The sequence below is a fragment of the Panthera tigris genome, chromosome D1 (assembly GCF_018350195.1).
Source record: "Panthera tigris isolate Pti1 chromosome D1, P.tigris_Pti1_mat1.1, whole genome shotgun sequence".
Lineage (NCBI taxonomy): Eukaryota > Metazoa > Chordata > Mammalia > Carnivora > Felidae > Panthera > Panthera tigris.
The window spans coordinates 48,149,274-48,172,142 of NC_056669.1; the positions used below are offsets into that span (position 1 = coordinate 48,149,274).

General features: G+C 36.1%; 1 protein-coding gene and 1 long non-coding RNA gene across 3 annotated transcripts in view; one reads left to right on the forward strand and one right to left on the reverse strand.

The window, feature by feature from the left end:
* Nucleotides 1-22,869, forward strand: part of LOC102972156 (disks large homolog 2) — a 768,935-nt gene that overhangs the window by 261,259 nt on the left and 484,807 nt on the right. For both annotated transcript variants that reach the window (XM_007078972.3, XM_042959513.1), the window contains exon 6: nt 21,545-21,681. In XM_007078972.3, the coding sequence (XP_007079034.1) occupies nt 21,545-21,681 (137 nt within the window). The remainder of the gene's footprint in view (nt 1-21,544; nt 21,682-22,869) is intronic.
* LOC122231454 lies at nt 13,005-21,219 on the reverse strand. The gene is made up of 2 exons (XR_006208705.1): nt 20,981-21,219; nt 13,005-13,180 (listed from the first exon to the last, which is right to left on the reverse strand). It is a non-coding gene; the product is annotated as an uncharacterized LOC122231454 (long non-coding RNA).

Consider the following 22,869-nt stretch of genomic DNA (forward strand, 5'->3'; position numbering starts at 1 on the left):
TGGAAGTATTTTTTAATGCCAAAATTTGAATATATTAACTACTCTTGCCTTCATAGAACATGTCCAAATGTATTTGACAATAGTCATTGCCTCATTTGCAGTGGGCTGTGCTGTCACTGAGGGACTGAGGGTTTTCTTCACTCTCAAAAGTGTGGATTCAAATTGTTTTCATCCTTATATGCCATGCCTCGACCTAACCCTGGGAAGTTCCCTGAGGTATTACTGATTCACGTGGCTAAAAATACTAAATGCAATGAAGAATCTCCTCAAAAGGTATACCTTCAGAGCAGAAGAGCCAAAGTTGTTTTGTTTAATTGGCTTCCTGTATTCTCTAAATGTATATTTTAAAAAATATTACCAAAATGAAACACTTTGAAGTTCACCTACTCATCTATTTTTTTTAATTTTCTATAGTGATCATAAAGACTTTTCATGCTTCTCAAAGGAAAATAGTGAAAGAATATAATTTATGAGACAAACAGAAAGATTATATAGTTTTATGATTAGCAATAATTTGAAATACAGGAATGTAATTACTTGGCATTTAAAGTCTATCTTTAATGTGTTCAAGTATAAGACTTGGTAACACAAGAGTTGTATACCTAGCTACACATTAAAATTGATTGAATCAATTTTAGCAACCACTAAGCACAAAAACACAAGCGTATAATTGATAACAATGGCATTCAAGTGTTTACACTCAATGGTAGGTGTTTTGATTTCTCTCATTTTGTAGTAATTCATGTCAAATTAAAAAATAAAGAAACTACTTGAAATTTAGGTTGGCATAGTTCATTTGCTACAATATTTAAGAAAGGAGAAAGGACTCACCTAGCACATCAACTTTTAGTTTTATTGAAATGTACACATCGCCAGTGTCATCATATGGAATAAGTGTCAGTGGTAATAATCATTAATGTCATTGAAATCTTCAAATAAGTCTAAAATTTAACATTTATTACCGTTAAAGCTGAGTTCTAGCTAATGTCCAATATGATAAACATTAGTACTTTCATCCCTTCCTGTTTAGATTTCTTTTCCTAAAATTTTTTTTAACTCGTTTTTAGTGCTACTACTGCTAAGGGTAGTGTGCATTTGTAGAATGCTCTACAGTTTGCCAAACCGGAACTCAACACACAGACAGGGAGGCAGAACTGAACAGTAGTTAAAAGCAAAGGCTTCCAACACTGTTAAACAACAGTGGTGAGAGTGAACATCCCTGTCGTGTTCCTGATCTCAAGGGGAAAGCTCTCAGTTTTTCCCCATTGAGGATAATATTAGCTGTGGGCTTTTCATATATGTCTTTTATGAGGTTTAAGTATGTCCCTTCTATCCTGACTTTCTTGAGGGTTTTTATTAAGAAACGATGCTGTATTTTGTCAAATGATTTTTTCTGCATCTATTGACAGGATCATATAGTTCTTATCCTTTCTTTTGTTAATGTGATGTGTCATATTGATTGATTTGCAAGTATTGAACCAGCCCTGCAGCCCAGGAATGAATCCCACTTGATCATAGTGAATAATTCTTTTCATATGTTGTTGAATTCAATTTTCTAGTATCTTGTTGAGAATTTTTACATCCATATTCCTCAGGAATATTGGCCTGTAGTTCTTTTTTGTGGGGTCTCTGTCTGGTTTGGGAATCAAAGTAATGCTGGCTTCATAGAATGAGTCTGGAAATTTTCTTTCCATTTCTATTTTTTTGTAACAGCTTGAGAAGAATAGGTATTAACTCTGCTTTAAATGTCTGGTAGAATTCTCCAGAGAAACCATCTGGTCCAGGACTTTTATTTGTTGGGAGATTTTTGATAACTGATGCAATTTCTTTACTAGTTATGTGTCTGCTCAAATTTTCTCTTTCTTCCAGTTTGACTTTTGGTAGTATGTGGGTTTAGGAATTTGGCCATCAAGACAGTATGATATTGGCACAAAAATCGACATATGGACCAATGGAATAGACTAGAAAACCTAGAATTGGACCCACAAATGTATGGCCAACTAATCTTTGACAAAACAGGAAAGAGTATCCAGTGGGAAAAAGGCAGTCTCTTCAGCAAATGGTGCTGGGAGAACTGGACAGAAACATGTAGAAGAATGAAATTAGACCACTTTCTTACACCGTACACAAAAATAATCTCAAAATGGATGAAAGACCTAAATGTGAGATAGGAAGCCATCAAAACCCTAGAGAGGAAAGAAGGTGCTAATTTCTTTGACTTTAGCCACAGCAATTTCCTACTCAACACATCTCCAATGGCAAGGGAATTAAAACCAAAAATGAACTATTGGGACCTCATCAAGCTAAACAGCTTCTGCACTGCAAAGGAAATAATCAACAAAACTAACAGGCAACCAATGGAATGGGAAAAGGTATTTGTAAATGACATATCAGACAAAGGGCTAGTATCCAAAATCTATAAAGAACTCACCAAATCCCACACCCAAAAAAACAAATAAACCATTGAAGAAATGGGCAGAAGACATGAAAAGACACTTTTCCAAAGAAGATATCCAGATGGCTAACAGACACATAAAATGATGCTCAACATCTCTCCTCGTCAGGGAAATACAAATCATAGCCACACTGAGATACCACCTCACGCCTGTCAGAGTGTCTAAAATGAACAAATAGGAAACTATAGATGCTGGTGAGGATGTGGAGAAATGGGAACCTTCTTGCACTGTTGGTGGGAATACAAACTGGTACATCTGCTCTGGAAAACAATGTGGAGGTTCCTCAAAAAATTAAAAATAGAACTCCCTATGATCCAGCAATAGCCCTGCTAGGAATTTACCCACGGGATACAGGAGTGCTGATTCATAGGGGTTACATGTGCCCCAATGTTTATAGCAGCACACTCAACAATAGCCAAATTATGGAAAGAGCCTAAATGTCCATCAACTGATAAATGGATAAAGAAACTGTGGTTTATATACACAATGGAATACTACTTGGCAATAAGAAAGAGTAAAATCATGCCATTTGCAGCAACATGGATGGAACTGGAGGGTATTATGCTAAGTGAAATAAATCAGTCAGAGAAAGACAGATATCATATGTTTTCACTCATATGTGGCTCTTGAGAAACTTAACAGAATACCATGGGGGAAGGGAAGAGGGAAAAAATAGTTACAACCGGGGGGGGGGGCGGGGTGGTGCAGTGAGGCAAACCCTAAGAGACTCTTAAAAACAAAGAACAAACTGAGGGTTGATGGGGTTGGGGGAGAGGGGAAAGTGGATGATGAGCATGGAGGAGGGCACTTGTTGGGATGAGCACTGGGTGCTGTATGTAAGCCAATTTGACAATAAATTATGTTTTAAAAAAAGTTAAAAAAAAAAAAAAAGCAAAGGCTTTGCTGCCAGACAATCTTGAGTTCATGTCCTGGCCCGTTGGTTTTTAAATTGCTGAAATTGAGAAAATTATATAACCTCTTTAATCTTTATTTTCTTGCTTGCACAGTGATATACCTGCTTCATTCTTTTTTTTAAATAATGAGGTTAAATGAAATGAGGCATAATATATAAAATATGTTTACCATAGTGCCTGGCATATAGTAAATAATAAATAGAAATATTATTGTTCCTCACAGATTTATGTCATTTAACATTCATTTGCTGAAGGAAAACCTCCAGAAACTCTGGACTATTTGGTGTTCATCTGGATAGCACCACTAACTTTTCTCCTACCAAAAGATCATCCACTTTAGTTGTTCTCTGTTGACCTCTTTGGAATCAAGTGAAACTCACACTTGAAACTAACAGGCAGCTTAGCTTTCCCTTGCTAAATCAGTCCTTCAAGTTATACAGCCCAAAAATTGAAGAATAGGTTAAAAAGAAAAATATACTATACAAATAATAGAATTGGAAGCCCCCAGTGTGCTCATTTTAGGATGGGAGATTTAGGAGCTTGAGTTAGCATTTTTATGGATATACATACATATATACTTTCACCTCTAGAATCATTGCTTGTAGATAATGTTTTTTGGTTTTTGTTTTGCATCTTTAATGCCAAAATATCATGGCAAAGGTAGAAGGAGAGGTTGAAATAAAATGAAGAATCACCATGATGCAAATGGGCATACTTTCCAAAATCTTAACAAATGCTTGCATCTTAACATTTCTGATTTTCTATGCATAGTTTACTTCAAAATCCCCAAGTCAGAGCCAATAGGATGTAGTACATTTCCCATTAACGTGGAGTAGGTCATAACAAACTATAGTTAAGGAGTATAAGAATCTGAAATCTTTTAAGGCAATTTGTTCAGTAAGAAATTAACAACCCTGTTCTGTTTGTTTATTCAGTCAACAAATATTTATTGAGTGCCTAATATTTTCTAGTGAAAAAGCATTATGAAGAGAGGTAATTTGGGTAATGTCTATTTGATTCCCTCTGTGGGCAGAACTCTGAATGGAGACAGGACCAATAGATGAGGCTCAATACAAAAACAGTGATCCACCTCAGCAGCACCCTTTTCATCCTAGGATTTTAAACGATCCCCATCCCTCTTAGATCTGTATTAGTGTGCCCCGACGCAGAGTTTAAACTTAATGCTGGAAGAAAAAACCAGCATACAAATTTATTTTTTATAGTATGGTCTGATTTCACCTGATTTGATTTGTCAACTTTTTTTTTTTCTCTTCCATTTGTCTTAAAAAAGTTAAAGCTCTTACACACACACACACACACACACACACACACACACACACACACAGAAAGCTCTGATCACATTATTGATTGTACCATAGTTATTATTAAGTTGCTATTTCTCTAATTTTCTCCAATACACTTATAAAAAGTATTTGATGATCCTTTTGAGAGTGAAGGCTGTTCTAGAGCAGTGATTAAGCCACACCCTTATTAAATCTCCATCTACCCACAGCTGCCTCAGATAGCATGAACCTATAACTTTAAAAGTTATGAGTTAGTTGTGTCAGTCATTGAGATATATTTATAGTTTCTGTACCTTTGGAATTTTTCTGCCAATTCCAGCACAGTTCCAAACGTACAGACATTATTAATTAAATTTCACATTATGTATTTGTGGAATCCTGATAAAGTTAAAGAACTCCAACTTACCCAGGTGTAGAGTAACTGGAGAGGATTCACTAAGAATATAATGTAAGAGCAAAGTATTAGAACCCAGATCTGTAACTTCATTTTCTTCCATGGGTAAACCCAATTCTCATGGTGAATGACAGTATTTTAAGAGAGTTTTTAAAATAAAATACACATTGATGTGACAGATGATCTCATAGCTTTGTGTCTGATAGCTAATTTTATATTTTAGTATTTTATTCTTTATACATTAATAATACATAAAGTCTCTATAAGCATATGTGATTTACAGTTTTTAAAAAAATATAATCACATTTGACTCTCATTACAATTTTGAGAGGGAAAGGGAATTGATATTCTTTGAATACTAATACTTACACTGTGTGGTTTCTTCTTGTACATTATAATTAATTTTCATTATAATACTATGAGATAACTATTATCGCCCTGATAAAACTGATGCTGAGAGTAGCTTAACAACTTGTTACAAAGTCATACAGCTTTTAAATGGTAGAACCAAAGTTTGTGCCAGTAATCTTTCTACTATACCACACAGTATCCATGGCATATATTATTATATCAATCTTACATATTAGGAAACAGACCTGATGAAAGTAAGTGAATTCTTCCCAAAAATCCATTTGCTGTTTTATCATGGCATTTCTTTTTTTCTAGTTTTATTGGGATGGTGTTGACATACATCACTGTAAAAATTTAAGGTTTGCAGCATAGTGGTTTGACCTACACATATTGTGAAGTGATTACTGGAATATGTTTAGTTAACACTTATCATCGTATTTAGAAACAATAAAAACAAAAATAAAACAAAACTTATTTTCCCTTGTAGTGAAAACTCTTAGGTTTACTCTCTTTTTTTTAAGTTTATTTATTTATTTTGAGAGTGCATGCATGTACATGTACATGAGCGAGGGAGGAGGGGCAGAGAGAGGGAGATAAAGAGAATCCCAAGCAGACTGCACACTGCCAGCCCAGAGCTCGATGTGGGACTTGAACCCATGAACCATGAGATCATGACCTTAGCCTAAACCAAGAGTCAAACGCTTAACCAACTGAGCCACCCAGGTGCCCCAGGATTTACTGTCTTATGAGTTTTCCTATATATGATACTGCAGTGTTAACTATAATCATTGTGATGTAAATTTCATCAGTACTTATTTACCTTATAATTGGAAGTTTGTATCTTTTGACTACCTTCCTCCAAACCCACCTCCAGAAACTCCCCTGCCTCTAGTAACCATAAATCTGATCTCTTTCTCTATGTGTTTTTTTAATTTTTTTTTAGATTTCACATAAAAGTGAGATAATAAAGTATTTTTCTTTAACTTATTTCACTTAGCATAATATTCTTAAGATTCATCCATGTTGTTGCAAATAACAGGATTTCATTATTTTTCATGGATGAATAATATTTCATGGCTGTGATAATATTCCAGTGTGTGTGTGTGTGTGTGTGTGTGTGTGTGTGTGTGTGTGTAAAGCAACTTCTTTATCCATTCATCATCAATAGACACTTAGATTATTTCCATGTCTTAGCTATTGTAAATAATGATGCTATGAACATGGGGGTGGGAACTACATTTTGAGTTAGTGTTTGTCTTCTTTTTAAAGTTTATTTATTTTGAGAGAGAGAGAGCAGGGAAGGGGCAGAGAGAGAGGGACTGAGAGAATTGCAATTCACTCTGCCAGTGCAGAGCTCGATGCAGGGCTTGAATCCACAAACCATGAGTCATGACCTGAGCCGAAATCACGAGTCAGATGCTGAACTGACTGAGCCACCCAAACACCCTGAGTTAGTGTTGTTTTTATGATATATTCCCAGAAGTGGAATTACTGGACCATACAGTATTTCTTTTTTTTTTTTTTTTTTTTTTGAGGATTCTCAATACTATTTTTCATAGTGGCTATACTGATATACAATCCCACCAAGAGTGCACATCCTTGCCAGCATTTGTTATCTCTTATCTTTTGGTGATGGCCATTCTAAAGGGTGTGAGATGATATCTCATTGTGGTTTTGGTTTGCATTTCCCTAATGACCAGTGATGTTGAGCATCTTTACATGTATCTTTTGGTCATTTGTATATCTTCTTTGGAAAAATAACTATTCAAGTCTTTTACCCATTTGTTTGTGTGTTTTTTTTCTCTATTGAGTTTTCTGAGATTTTTATATATTTTGGATATCAACCCCTTATCAGATATATAGTTCGCAAATATTTTTTTCCCATTCTATACATTGTCTTTTCACTTTCTTGATTGTTTCTTTTTGTGAAAAAACTTTTTAGTTTGATATAGTCTCACCTTTTTATTTTTTAATTTGTTGTTTGTGCTTTAAGTGTCATCTCCAAAAAATTATTGTCAAGACACAAGTCAAGAAACTTTTTTCCCTATGCTTTCTTCTAGGAGTTCATGGTTTCAAGTCTTACTTTTAAGCCTTTAGTCAATTTCAAAATAAATTTTGTGAGTGGTATAAGATAATGGTCAAAAGTTTCATTCTTTTTAATGTGAATATCCATATTTTTTCCAGCACCATTTATTAGACTGTCTTTTCTCCATTAAGTATTCTTGACTCACTTGTCAAGCATTAGGTGACAATGCTTGGATTTACCTCTAGTATTTCGATTCTGATCCACTAACCTATTTGTCTGTTTTAATGCCAATACCATACTGTTTTGGTTACTACAGCTATATAGTATAGCTTGAAATCAGGAAGTGTGATGCCTCCTGCTTTGTTCTTCTCTCTCAGCATTGTTAATCCTTAAAAAGATGCAAATATATAACAGTATATCTTTGTGAAAATTAAACCTACTTGGATGAAAGTATAAGATTAAAGCCAAAGGCACATGCTGCATGTTTTGTGCAACTAGTTATGTAACATAGAATAGATTTTTATAAAGATCAGAGGACTTGATATAAAATATATTTCGTCTTTAATTAAACAGATTTTATGGCAAAGTTATGTTACTTCAGTTGTTGTACAATTGAAGACATTAGCACTTGTCATAGGTAATGTAATAAGGGAATCTCTGTTACTCAGTGGTTCCAAACATTTTCTTTGGCATGTCTGAAATCATACAATAAATTCTGGAAATATTGGTGAACCACTTTATAAATCTGTCCGATAGTAAGTTCGTCATTGTTTGATGGTGAGTAAAATGTCCTTGCAAAAAGAGGTACTTGTGTAATTATTTCAATTACGTAATTCTCACTCTTTCATAGGACCCAAGCTGAATCTAGATTTTCCAATTATCTCCTTTGCAAAGAGACCCATAAGGATAATCAAATGAAACACTGAGACCAGATATCTGCTGAAAATGCCCATTTGAAACTGATGAATTACAATATGCTGATAAATGAATTTCTGAATTTAGGGTTAACAGTTTAGATTCTTAACAGATTACAACTGCCTGTGGATGTTATATTTTTAAATTTCAAAGTTTAGTTTTATGAATAGGCTGTGACAAAGAAGGAACAGGGAGGGGGGACCAGAAAAAGCTAATATGTTTCAAACTAGATCATGAACATAGGATTGAGAAAAAAAAGTTTCTCCAAAATGTGTTTTAATGAGTGATAACTGAATATAGTGAAGAACAAAACACCAAAACGTGAGAAAGAAGTAAATTATGCTTTATTATAAAAAATAGAACATCGTCTTGACCACACAGATTACAATTTAATGTATTTTCAAACAACAGCCACCACTAATGAGGACAATTAAGAGATCAAACCTGGTCATGTCGTTCCCCTCCTTAAAACTCTTCAAAGGCTTTCCATTGCCCCTAATACAGTGTCCAGACTTCTTTTTTTTTTTTTAATTTTTTTTTAACGTTTATTTATTTTTGAGACAGAGAGAGACACAGCATGAACGGGGGAGGGGCAGAGAGAGAGGGAGACACAGAATCGGAAGCAGGCTCCAGGCTCTGAGCCATCAGCCCAGTGCCCGACGCGGGGCTCGAACTCGCAGATCGCGAGATCGTGACCTGAGCTGAAGTCGGACGCTTAAACAACTGAGCCACCCAGGCGCCCTGTTTCCAGACTTCTTAACACAGCACCTCTGGAACCTTATGAGCCTCTATTTCACTTAGCTTCTCTTCTTATTATCTCCTCATAACCCATTGGCTTGGCTCCTTTGACTGTAATGATCAAGGCTGTGTATACTTTTCTAGAAGTTCTGCTTAGAATTCCTCTCAGTGCCTAGAATTCCTCTTACTGCTTGGAATTGCTCTCCCTGTCTCTCTTCTTCTAGCCATTTAACAGGACTCAGCTCCACTATCACTGTCTCCAAAAACTTTTCCCTGACCTTACTGTCTGCCATTCCTCTGAAGCACTGGTTTATGAGCTCCTTGAGGACAGGAACTGTGTCCTCTTCATGTTTATCTTTCCCAGTGCTGATGTCATGTATTGAATTGAGTCCTCTCAAAATATTTTGAATTCTTAAATCATAGTACCTGTGTATATATATTCTTAATTGAAAATAGGGTTTTTGCTGATGATCAAGTTAGAATGAGGTCATTATGGTGGGCCCTAATCTGATACGACTGGTATCCTTATAAAAAGAGGAAAGTTGGACACAGGATCACACACACACAGGGGACATCATGTGAAGATGAAGGCAGAATTTGGGGGGGGGGGCATATTCCTATAACCCAAGGAATTCCAAAGATGGCCAGCAATCCACCATAAACTAGGAGAGAGACAGGAAGCAGATTTTCCTCCACAGTCCTCAGAAGGAATTGCCCCTGCTGATGCCTTGATCTGCACTTCTGATCTTCAGAATTCTCAGACGAAAAATTTCTGTTACGGATTCCAGTTTGTGGCACTTTGTTCTGGCAGCCCTAGAAAACTAATAGCGAGTAGAACTGAGTGTTTTTAGTGAATGAATGAAATAACCTACCACTTTATTTTACTAACCTGAACCCTTTCCCTGCACAATTAAGGCATGCTCATGAAAAAAGTATTCAGTGATCTTTAATTCATTAATTGATTTTAAAAATTAATTTTGAAATATCTACTTCATTTATAACATGCCTGGAGAACATAGATAAAAGCATTATTATTCCCTCTACCTTCAAAATGATAACTGTCAGCATAGAGGGGGGGATGAAATTTTTTTACGGCACAGCTGGCAGTTAGATGGTACATACCATAGCAATTGTTTATGGCAGGTACCTTTTCTGGTTAGTTAGTGTCCATACTACACCAGCTATTACCTGTTCTAAATATCAAAACTTCCTTTAAATAACTATAATTAAATGTAGAAAATGATGTGTCATTAGAAGATAGCATTCTATGTGGTCATGGAGAGAGATTACTTTAAATTTAAAAGGGTGGGGATTAGGAAAGACTTTGCAGAGACCTATTCAATTAACCCTTCATGTTTTCCAGTCTGCTTTCCCCAGCAACAACCCTGCCAGCTAGGACATTCCCATCAATCTTCAACATGTGAGATAATTTTTACATCTTTTAAATCATCGTTTACTTTGATGGCTTTTATTCAGAGGTGAATGTTAATGACCTTGGTTTGCACTGGCAGCTAGAATTGACCTGGGAAAACCACACAGACAGATGCAGTTGATAGGTAGAGGCAGTGTCTATCACTTAGGTTATATTTCAATGCTGAAAGCATGGAAGATATTCCATTTCAAGTACAATAAAACAGACTGTAAAACAGTAAGAAAGCATCTAATTACATTCTGTTATATGGCCCCATGAGCAGTCAACTATGATTGGAACTAGTATTTCATTTATAAGGATGAAAGCAAGTTATGTTGATCATTCTTGGAGTTAACAGAGTAAATATTTTTATATTTTTCTATTGTTCCTTTAAACAAAATAGACACTGATGTACTCTCCATTAATTCTTAGGCATTCAACATAGTTATTGGCACATTAAAAATATTCACTATGAGTTATTTTGGTGCATTTTTTTTATTGAGTAAAGTACTCAGCTGAAGTGTACACATCTCTGTTAATGTGATATGCTTTAAATTTAAAATAATACCTATGTCATATGGTCATTTGGTCTTTTAAGAATTCAATCATTAAACTATTTATTGAGAAATTACTATATGCGAGTGCCATGCTAAATATGGTCTATTTTATGCAACTCCTGCTTTCTAGGATCATATAATTTAGTTGGAGAAAATCAAAGCACAAAAAGATTATTTTATAAAGTTACTTAATCTAACTACTTACACTTTCTATGCTTATACCCAGACAATTGCTAAAGGAAAAAAAAATACATATCAGAATAGTGCAATCATTAATTCGTAGTCATTAATTAGACAATCAACAATTTCTTGCAATTTTTCTGAATTTCTCTAATCAATTATCCCTTCTATTTTCTATAATAGCTCTTTCAAACTTCTGCACTTTCTTCAAATCTCTAACCTCACTAATTCCCTCATTCTTGGCTTAATTTCAAACAAGCATAATTTCTTGTTATCAGAGTAAATTGAAGATGAGAGCTCCTTTAGTGTCCTGACATTAAACCTATTATCTAACCTTTATCTGTGTCATCCTTTTGTCTTCCCTCCTAATTCAGTGGAGAAAGTGTCTTCCTGTCCCCAGTCATTCATTTATCCCAAACTATTTCTTAGGTTCAGTCCAGGGACTAAGTGTACATTGGTGAGTACAAAAGTTAGTTTCTTCTCTTGGAGCTAGTATTTTGCTAAAGACTATTTGTTGCTTTCCCCTGAATTATTTTCATTTTCTCAAACTGTGGGTCTTTTAATGCATTTTTCCCTCTGCAGGATGTTCTCTCCCCAATTCCTCCTTTTTATCCTGGGTCACTTTCATCTTCCAGGTCTCAGATTGGATATTAGGACCTCCAGTCAGCCTTCTCTGACACTCAAGATAGGCAACCCACCTCTGTGTGCCCGTAGCCCCTGTTCCTCTCCTACCAACATTTACCACACTGAGGTGGTTTGGTTTTTCTCATTTCTTGTCCTACCCTCCTCTAGAAAGAACCATAGATCTCTGATTCACTGATATAATCACATTGTTTAGGCTAGTCATCAATAAATGTTTGTTGAATTGGTTAACTCATTCTATTGAAATAGAAGTGAAAAGGCTGATATATATCATTGGTTCTACTGAAGTTCAACTTAGAAATGAAGACCCTTGTGAGTTTGAGTTGGCAAAGACCTGAGTGTTCTTGAAAATTAAGTTGGTGAAGGTATTTCAAATGCGGAGAACAAGGGTAACAACACAAGCTAAATCAAAACACTACAGCAAGGTCAGCTTGCCTGGGGGAAGCTTAGTAGCAGGAAATAAGGAATAGTGAGAAAGAGTATGCATATTATATTATATAAATATAATATTCACTGAGGCTTCTGACAAAACATAATAACTACTGTATTATACTTTATTACAATAAATATTGCCCAGTAACTGTCTGCCAGATATTATAATAGTCTCTGGGATCTACTGGTGAATAAGTGTGATGTCAAACATTAAACAGCTTCCAGTTCAATCTGAAATATTAATTTAATTGGAAAACACAGAAGACAGGAAAGGAGGTCAGTTTTGAAGGGAAGTTATGAGTGCATTCTTTCAAGCTTAGGAGTTTAAGGCGAGAAATCAAGCCTGAAAGAGTGTTGGAGGTACAGGAAGTTTGGACACCTAGCCATGGTAAATGAGACAAGAAAGAGAGTATAGAGAGAATGAGATTTTGTGGAATATACTTTGGAGAATATTATTTTAGAGTGATGGTCATTAAATTTAGCATGCATCCCTGAGGTTTCTGATTCAGGATATCTGGCATGGGCCCTCAATTTTGCAAATCCAACAAGCTCCTACATGATGCTAATGCCACTGGTATGAGGATCACATTCTGAGAATCACTGTTTTACAGCAATAAAATGAAGATAAATAAAATGAGGAGAGAAGTAGTAAGAGAAATAGAGAAGAAACAGGGCAATCTCATGTTGTGAGTATAGGAATGAAAAAGCAATAGGTAATGTTTTATGTAATGCAGAAAGAGCAAAGGCCCATCAAAATTTTTCTGGCCTTTTGGAAGAAAATTCTGTATTACTGGCTGGGCTCTTTGCCTGCTGGAACTGGTTCGTAGTTACCTCAGTCATCTTCACAGGAGAGAATGACACTAAAACAAAAAATAAAAATAAATAATAAGTAAGATTTCCATTGGAAAGAAAGGAGATAGATATGCACAACCACTCAGACCATAAAGATTAGATGCTGTCTTAGTTTACTGGGACTACTGTAACAAATTACCACAAACTGGGTGACTTGAAGCAACAGAAAGTTATCTTCTCAACATTCTGGAGCCTAGATCTGAGATCAAGGTATCAGCAAGATTTATTCCTCTGGAGAGCCCTGAGAGAGTTTGTTCCATGTCTCTTTTTCAGTGATCACTTGCAGTCCTTGGCACTTTTAAGTTTATAGATACATCACCACAACCTCTGCCTTTGTCATCACTTGCACTGTTTCCTGTGTGTCTGTTTCTGTGTCTAAATTTTCATCTTCTTACTAAGAAAGTATAGTCAGCATAAACTCATCGTAAATTGATTACATCTGCAAAGACCCTGTTTCCAAATAAAGTCACATTCAAAGTCACCAGTTACCTAGGACCGTAACATATTTTTTGATGAGACATAGTTCAACTCAGCAGATGCCACTTGAGTCAGTTGTGATGTATTGAGCAAGATGGATAAAGATTGAGAAGAATGTTTCTGATAAGAAAACAGTAATGTGGTGCTGGCACGTCTGGGTGGCTTAGTCAGTTAAGCATCCGACTTCAGCTCAGGTCATGATCTCAAGGTTTGTGGGTTCAAGTCCTGAGCCCAACTCTGTGCTAACAGCTAAGAACCTGGAGCCTGCTTTGGATTCTGTATCTCCCCAATCTCTTCCCATCCCCTGCTCACACTCTGTTTCTCTCTCTCTCTCTCTCCCTCTCCCTCTCTCTCTCTCTCCCCCTCTCTCTTTCTCTCAAAAGTAAAAATAAATATTTAAGAAAAAAGAAGAAGAAAACAGCAAGGTGAAAATTAGAAAAACCACTAAAATAGAGTCGAGAGGCCAGAAGGGGGAGCTCTCATGCCTAACGCTTGTGGTCAATTGCAGACCCAAAAGGAAAGATATAGCTTGCAAGGCCTTTGGACTTTAGCTGCTATTTTTGTATCCCAGCAGAAGGAATAAAGCTTTTCCTTTTCCCCTGGCAACAGCCCAATCACTGAGAGACTCTCAACTCAGCCAATGAAAAGTCACTATACTCCCAGTTTACTCCAATAAGCTTTTTGTTTATAACAGCCCTTCCAAATTTCTCCTTTCCTCTACAAAAGAGTGCTTCTCTCCTTTGTTCTCCAGACTTGCCTATGGTTTTGCTATAGCTTGTTTGTTCTGAATTGCATTTCTCTTCTATTTCCACATAAACTCATTTTTTGCTGGTAAAATAACTGGCAGATTTGTTTTTAAGGTTAACATTAACTGTAGGTAACCGTGTAAAAGCTTCAGTGCTTAACAGTGAGGAGGCTGGGGGAAGTTCAAGGTTAGATGTTCTCAGGCTAGGACAGAGGCAGGGTCAAAGCCAAAGAAGAAAAACATCACGGTAAAAAGTTTAATATTGGGTGCTGGGGGGAGAAATAATGAGTAAAGTTCCAGAGTAGAAGGGAAGGTTTAGGTTTAGAAAAAAAATGAATGAGAAAAACAATAAAACACGGGACTTTTCACAATAAAATAGTCAAAGTGATGTGCTAAAAGAATGAGTGGGAATTTTGAGGTACATAGAGAAAAAGTTTGGAAAATTGACTCTGTTAAGTTACTTGGGTGATCTGTGAGAGATTCTTTAAGCAGAATTGAGCATGCTTAGCCAGTGCCATGGAATTTTAAACAGAACCACTTCATTCAACCCTAAATTTTGTCTTTTGGACACAGGGAGAATCCAGAAAGTGAGTAAACAAAGCTTTGGCTTTTAATTAACCATGCCAACAGTGCCCAGTGAGATTAATTAGTCTTTCAAATTAAAATGAAATGTGCATTTTTGGTATTTATCTAAGCAAAGTTATCTTTCTGGAGGGGAAGAGATGTCAAATAGTCTGTTATCTGTGTGGACCAGATTCACAGGTAAAGTTTTGTGTGTTGTTTTTTAACTGAAATGCTTGCACATTTCGAAGCTAAAATGACTTCATGGGTGGGTGTTTTCTAAAACAGGTCTTTTCTAAGCCAGGGTTCAGGAAGGATTCTGTTTCCTTTACTAAAAACATGTAGTCAGAATGTACAGAATGTTTTCTGTAAAGCAGTAAACACCTTACCTAGCAGATCTTAGATAAACTCTGAAGAAACAGACTGCTTAATAATATTTAGTTGTTTGGAGAAGCCCCAAGAGTATTCTCCTGGTAAAGTCAGATAAAATGAAGTTGAACCAAGTTATTGAATGGTTATAAGACATCATGGGGATTAATTCTTTACGCCCACAATGAATATCTTGGAACACTGTAATGGTACAACTCTTTGAAACATTTGAGTTTTTATTCTGAGCTTCTCAAGCACAATGCATCAGTCTCTGCTGCCAAGAATTTTGCTTTCAGTTCCCCACCCCTCATTAACACCTGCTCTCCAGTGTAGGCAGGCAACAACGGAAAAGGGTGAACCATGATCTGTTCCTCCTCTTGCTCTACTTTATAGCATGAAGAAAAGGTTTTGTGTGGAACAAGTTTAAATTAAAGGTTTTAACAAGATTCAGACATTCCTTTTCCTATGCCTGAATGTCCTATGCTAACCTGAGGAGTTTTTTTTTTTTTTTTTTGATATATGAAGTTTGTTGTCAAATTGGTTTCCATACAACACCCAGTGCTCATCCCAAAAGGTGCCCTCCTCAATACCCATCACCCACCCTACCCTCCCTCCCACCCCCCGTCAACCCTCAGTTTGTCCTCAGTTTTTAAGAGTCCCTTATGCTTTGGCTCTCTTCCACTCTAACCTCTTTTTTTTTTTCCTTTCCCTCTCCCATGGGTTTCTGTTAAGTTTCTCAGGATCCACCTAAGAGTGAAACCATATGGTATCTGTCTTTCTCTGTATGGCTTATTTCACTTAGCATCACACTCTCCAGTTCCATCCACGTTGCTACAAAGGGCCATATTTCATTCTTTCTCATTGCCACGTAGTACTCCATTGTGTATATAAACCACAGTTTCTTTATCCATTCATCAGTTGATGGACATTTAGGCTCTTTCCATAATTTGGCTATTGTTGAGAGTGCTGCTATAAACATTGGGGTACAAGTGCCCCTATGCATCAGTACTCCTGTATCCCTTGGGTAAATTCCTAGCAGTGCTGTTGCTGGGCCATAGGGTAGGTCTATTTTTAATTTTTTGAGGAACCTCCACACTGTTTTCCAGAGTGGCTGCACCAATTTGCATTCCCACCAACAGTGCAAGAGGGTTGCCGTTTCTCCACATCCTCTCCAGCATCTATAGTCTCCTGATTTGTTCATTTTGGTCACTCTGACTGGCGTGAGGTGATATCTGAGTGTGGTTTTGATTTGTATTTCCCTGATGAGGAGCGACGTTGAGCATCTTTTCATGTGCCTGTTGGCCGTCTGGATGTCTTCTTCAGAGAAGTGTCTATTCATGTTTTCTGCCCATTTCTTCACTGGGTTATTTGTTTTTTGGGTGTGGAGTTTGGTGAGCTCTTTATAGACTTTGGATACTAGCCCTTTGTCTGATATGTCATTTGCAAATATCTTTTCCCATTCCGTTGGTTGCCTTTTAGTTTTGTTGGTTGTTTCCTTTGCTGTGCAGAAACTTTTTATCTTCATAAGGTCCCAGTAGTTCAATTTTGCTTTTAATTCCCTTGCCTTTGGGGATGTGTCAAGTAAGAAATTGCTACGGCTGAGGTCAGAGAGGTCTTTTCCTGCTTTCTTAACCTGAGGAGTTTCACTTTGGTGGGGATATGCAAGAAATATGGAAAGAGGAACCCAGCTGTAGACGATAGGTGTAATCCCGGATTTCTGTTTGCACATCACGCGTTTGTCAAACACATCGGTTTTTAATTGCCTCGGGAATTAGGTGTTTAAGTTTCACCTGTTTGTTTTCTTTACTCGCATTCAGAAACATCCACTAATTTTACTTCCCTTTGTGATTTTAATATTTATATATTTCTGTGTCAGCTTTGTTTATTACTGGCACATGCATAGGCATGTTTAGTACTATTCTTAATAGCCAAACATTCCACAGTAGATTATGTCAAGGTCAGTGTTTTTGGTGAGACCTACCAACTGTTTTCACTGTTTTATAAATGATTAGTTTGTCATTACCTGATGGTCCAGGGCCATTTCTTCAAAATGGATGCTAATTTCCAAAATGATGATCAATTCTATAAATTGGTCACCTCTGTAAAATCAATGTTTTTGCTATTTGTAATGCTCTTTACTTACATCTTCATAATCCTCACTGTATTTATCTTGTTAGAAACCTTTCTGGCTTATTTTAAGTACATATGTTGAGTGTTTGCCAGGCGTTTCTGTCTCAATTTCCAGCCCCGGAAAGCCAGGATTTTATGAGCATTGTGTAATGTAAGTTAGGGCAGCTGACTTGTTAGTCCTTTTGTCAGCCGGGAATCCAGAGGATGTGTTGGTTTGAAAGGTGTGTTCTCTGTTATTGGTTTTAAATTAACCTTCAAAGCTCAGCCCAATTCCTAAACCTCTTGTTGATTCTTCTCTTCCTCTAAGTAAGTCATGTTCTCCTCTGGGCTCACATAACACTAGTGCCATTATAGAACTCGTTCTAGCCAGTTAAATCATGTCAAGGTGTTTAAATATCTTTTTCTCAAGACAACCTGAGAGCTTATTGAGAGCAGAGAATTTTTATTTATCAAGCATCTTTTATGTGCTAACTACTATGGAACATGGATATACTTACTCCTTCATCACAGACGAGACCATTGTGGCTCCAATTTATATAGTCAGTTGATGAAGGAATCAGGATGTGAAGCTGGGTCTGCTGTTGCCCCATTGCCTGCTCAGTGGTTGGCATAAACTCTGTGCAGACTCGGGACAGAGATCAGAGTTCACCTGAGGCATGTAGTGCCTCATACAATTATCCACTCCAACCAACAGTGTCCACTTTTTTAGCTGTTCCTTGTTCATTAAGGCCACAAGCTTCATCTCTTAGGGGAGGCTTTCTTCCTCGTCTTATATTAATATGTTTATTCATTGTTCATTATTCATTCCTTTTTTATTTTTTTAAATTTTTTCTAATGTTTATTTATTTTTGAGAAAGACAGAGCACAAGCAGGGGAGGCACAGAGAAAGAGAAAGACACAGAATCCGAAGCAGGCTCCAGGCTCTGAGCTGTCAGCACTGAGCCCTACATGAGGCTCGAACTCACAAACCACGAGAACATGACCAGAGCTGAAGAAGGACGCTTAACCGACTGAGCCATCCAAGCGCCCCTCATTCATTCCTTTAATACATAATTATTAGGTCACTATATAACTGGCCTTGTTCTATTGCATAAAATAAAATGACAAAAATCCCTGTTTTTATGAATTTTATATTTTCATCAAGGAGACTGACAATAAAAAAAATAAACTACATGGGTGACATATGTTACAAGGTGATAAGTGCTAAGGAAAAATGAAAAGTAGATCAGTATAAAAAAGTGGGGTATATGGTTAGAAGACAGTATTAAATAGGAAGTGAGGTTCAGGATCCTAGAGAAATCAAGATTTGAACAAAACCCTGAAGGAAGTATATTCCAGGCAGAGGAAACAGCTAAAGCAAATGCTGTAAGGTAGGAGTATGTCCACCGTGTTGGAGAGGTATCAAGGCTACAAGTGTGTCTAGACTGGAATAAAGGAAGAGAATATTACCTAATGAGGGAATAGAATGGTCCTGTAACATAGGCATCTGACCCTGCTTTAACACTGTATATGCAAGAAACACCCAGTGCCTCCGAACTGATAAGTTTGGATTGCTCAGTGTTTTAGCCCATATTTGTCTTCATCAAGCATTCCTCCAAAAATCATTGGTACCATCTAGGCTTAGAATATTGCTTCAGCCAGGTTCAACCACACTCACTCATATGGATGTCTATCTCTATAGTGTTTTGGTCAATCCCTTCCTTTACATTATATTGACTACACTTGATAGAAATTGCTTATACAACTCATAGCAGGTACTCAGGAGATGTTTGTTGAATGAATGGGGACAGGTTCAATCTTATAACACAGATGGATACCCCCACCAGTAAATAAAGTTGTGTTCTGGTTGTATACATAAGCTACATATTTACTTATGTTGAATTAAATATCAAGTATATGGCTGAGTGTTGATTAAATGCTGATTACTTTTCAATGTATCCATGTTCCATCAAAGTCAGAGAAATCAAGGAAAATTTCCAATTCTGTACCCTCAGAAACATTTTCTTGTTCTTAATAAAAATAGCTTGTTTCACCTTGAGCAGAGTCACCAGTTAAAAAGAAGTATTTAAACCTAATTTCAAGGGATAAAATATTTCCTTTTTAGCTGATATGTTTATGTCTACAGTATAGTGATTTTATTGCCTTGGTACAATCTTCAGCTTCACATGTCAACTGCATAGTTACTCCCTTTGTTGGACTTAACCTTATTTATGGTGGTAATTTGTTTCCTTAGCTCTTCTGTAACTCAGTCAGCCTGTGGCATTTACTATTATTATAGTGGATGTAAATCAGAGTCCCCAAATATATCTCAACCTTTTCTTGACAGTTTGAAATGACTTCTGTACAATTACAAATGCAGTAGATTGATCCTAGCATGCAGATATAAAACTTTTATAAATTTATTTTTTAATTCATCTATAATAATATATAAATGTAAAATAACCGTTTTGAAAATATAAGGTGAAATGTATTTTAAATTTCATAGGAAAAGCTAATTGGGAGCATTTTACTTGCTTGGTCATCTTTTGCTCAAAAACAAATTCTTTAAATCTGAGGTAAATATATTTATAGATCTATGAGATGTCAAAGCATCAATAAAGAATAATTACCCACTTTAAGTAGGAAATTAGGTAATAATTATTTTAATTGCCCTATCAATTTAAATCCATTTTCCATTTATTTCAACAACTATTATAGTTAATTTAACAAAAAATTATTTCATTTCAAATGTAATTTCAGAGGTGTTACTTTATAATTTACTATGCCATTATTTCTCTATATCTAATCATTTTTGCCATTAAGAACCCTATTCAACATTTATTCAATAAAAGTGTAGTGGAAATGGAGTTTATTTAAGTAGTTTCATTGTTGTCATATAAAGTGCCAAAAAATTTCATGATTATTTTATTGTAAAATGGGTATGTTTTTTTTTTTTTAAACAAGATAGCTAGGTGGATGTTTTGTTAAAAAAAAATTTCTTAAGCCAAGTAAGTTACAGAAATTTCCTATGCCTTTAGTAACAAATCCTTTGATTTATATCTTTATGAGTAATTTGCTGGTAATTATTATAATTTGAAATGTAATGAATAAATGTGCTACAAGTATTGCACTGAATTGTAGTCAATCATATTCTGAAAAGGATTTTTTTATTTTTACACTTTAAAAAGTCTATCAGTCATTCTTTGAAAATGGCTCCATAAAGATTTTTAAAATAACTCTATTTTTATCATTCCATAGTTTAATATAAATAAAAGTTTTGTCAGCTATACTACAGTATACATTTATCTCTCAAAATTGGAAACAGCCATGTTTAAAATGATCTGATATTCTGTAATTTGTTATAAAAATAATAGAGTCACACTATATGATCTATTTTTGCTTCTTTAGACTTTGTACAGGAATGATTAATTTCTTGTGCGTTACAAGTCTTACTATCAGTTAATAAGTGCCAGGAAGTATGAAAGTATGACAGGGTGGACGCAGAAGAAAATACAAAAGACAAGCATCTCATTTCTTTTTGCCTTACCTTCTCTCTGAAATTATTACATAAATATCTAATGTATCTTCCTTGTGGCTCTTGTCTCAGAATTTGTGGAATTTTCTAATAGCTGTGCTTTTAATCTTGAAATATCAAGAGTATCTAGGTCTCTACCCAGATGATTGGCAATACTTCTGTTCTCTTTGCTAGAGTAACAACAACAACAAAGAGCTCATAAACTCAACAGTACAGGGCTGTACTTGGGCTTTGCCCAGCTCACCTAGGATTCTTCCACATCCTTTTGCCTGATCCCTATTCTGGCCAGTCACCCATTATGAGCTAATTGTCTAGGCAACAACAGTTAGGTGTACAGTCTTGGAATAGAACAAAACTAATGACCACGTGGGCTTGACTACAAAAGCTTTGCCTCCTTAGCATTAATCAATAAACTTTCAAATATTTAAAGAACAAAATCAATTGAAGTAGAATCCTTACTATCATTTATTACTGTTGTAGTAAACTGAGGATTAATTTTTTTAGACTGTTTTAATATGGCTAATTGTATTTTCTTAAAAAAAAAATGCTTTTGTTTTTTCCGTTTCTTTCCCATAGGTTTAGGCTTCAGTATTGCAGGAGGTGTGGGGAACCAACACATTCCCGGAGACAACAGCATTTATGTAACCAAAATTATAGATGGGGGAGCTGCACAGAAAGATGGAAGGTTGCAAGTGGGAGATAGACTGCTAATGGTAAGTGTGACTCATGCAAAACTATGTGTGTATTTATAAAGCTCTTGTTTCCCAATGTGTGACTGTGTTAGTTCAGGCTGTCATAACAAAATACCATAGACAAGGTGACTTCCACAATGAAAAATTTATTTTACTCAGAGTTCTGGAAGCTGGGAAGTTCAAGGTCAAGGTTCTGACCCATTCAGGTCCTGGTGAGATCTCTCTTCCTGCTTGCAGACAACCATCTTCTTGTTGCATCCTCAGATGGCCTTTCTCTGTGCTTACGCTGAGAGAGAGATCTCTCTTTCTCTTCTTACGAGGCCCCCAGTCCTATCGGATTAGGACTACACCCTTACCTCATTTAATTAATAACCTTAATTACTGTCTAAAGACTCTATCTCCAAGTATAGTTATATTGGGGGTTAGAACTTCAACATATGAATTCGGGAGAACGGCCACATTTAATTCATAACAGTGATTGCTGGCAGAAATAGGACAGAAGGGAGAGCAGATTTTGTGGTGGGAAATTTCAATTGTATCTGCTTTATTGACATTTTAAAAACAAATCTGAATTTTCACTAGTTTTTGTAGATACAGCAAGACACAGAGATTATGTTTTGTTTTGTTTTGTTTTTTCCAATGTAACCCATTAGCCAGAGAGTGTTATATTCAAACTGCTGGAGAGGTGGGCTTTACATAACAAAGAGGACTCCACTATCTGGTTTATTGATAGGTACATTTCAGTGTCTCCCTGTGGTCCCTTATTCAACAGTGTAGACAGTATATACAGTCCCCGATTTCCCACAATTCATTATATGATTTCTGTGTCTCATATGAGGACTTTAAGAGACAAAACAGATGAACATAAGGGAAGGGAAACAAAAATAATATAAAAATAGGGAGGGGACAAAACAAAAGAAACTCATAAATATGGAAAACAAACTGAGGGTTGCTGGAGGGGTTGTGGGAGGGGGGATGGACTAAATGGGTAAGGGGCATTAAGGAATCTACTCCTGAAATCATTGCTTCACTATATACTAATTTGGATGTAAATTTTAAAAAATAAAAAATAAAGTTAAAATATATGACTTCTGTCACATGTGTAAATGGATCCCTTCCTCCTCTCCCCTCAGACAGAATTTTTACAGCTATTTTATTTGCCAGCTGTCTACATGCTTCAGGAGCCTTGAGCAATGACTGACACTAACA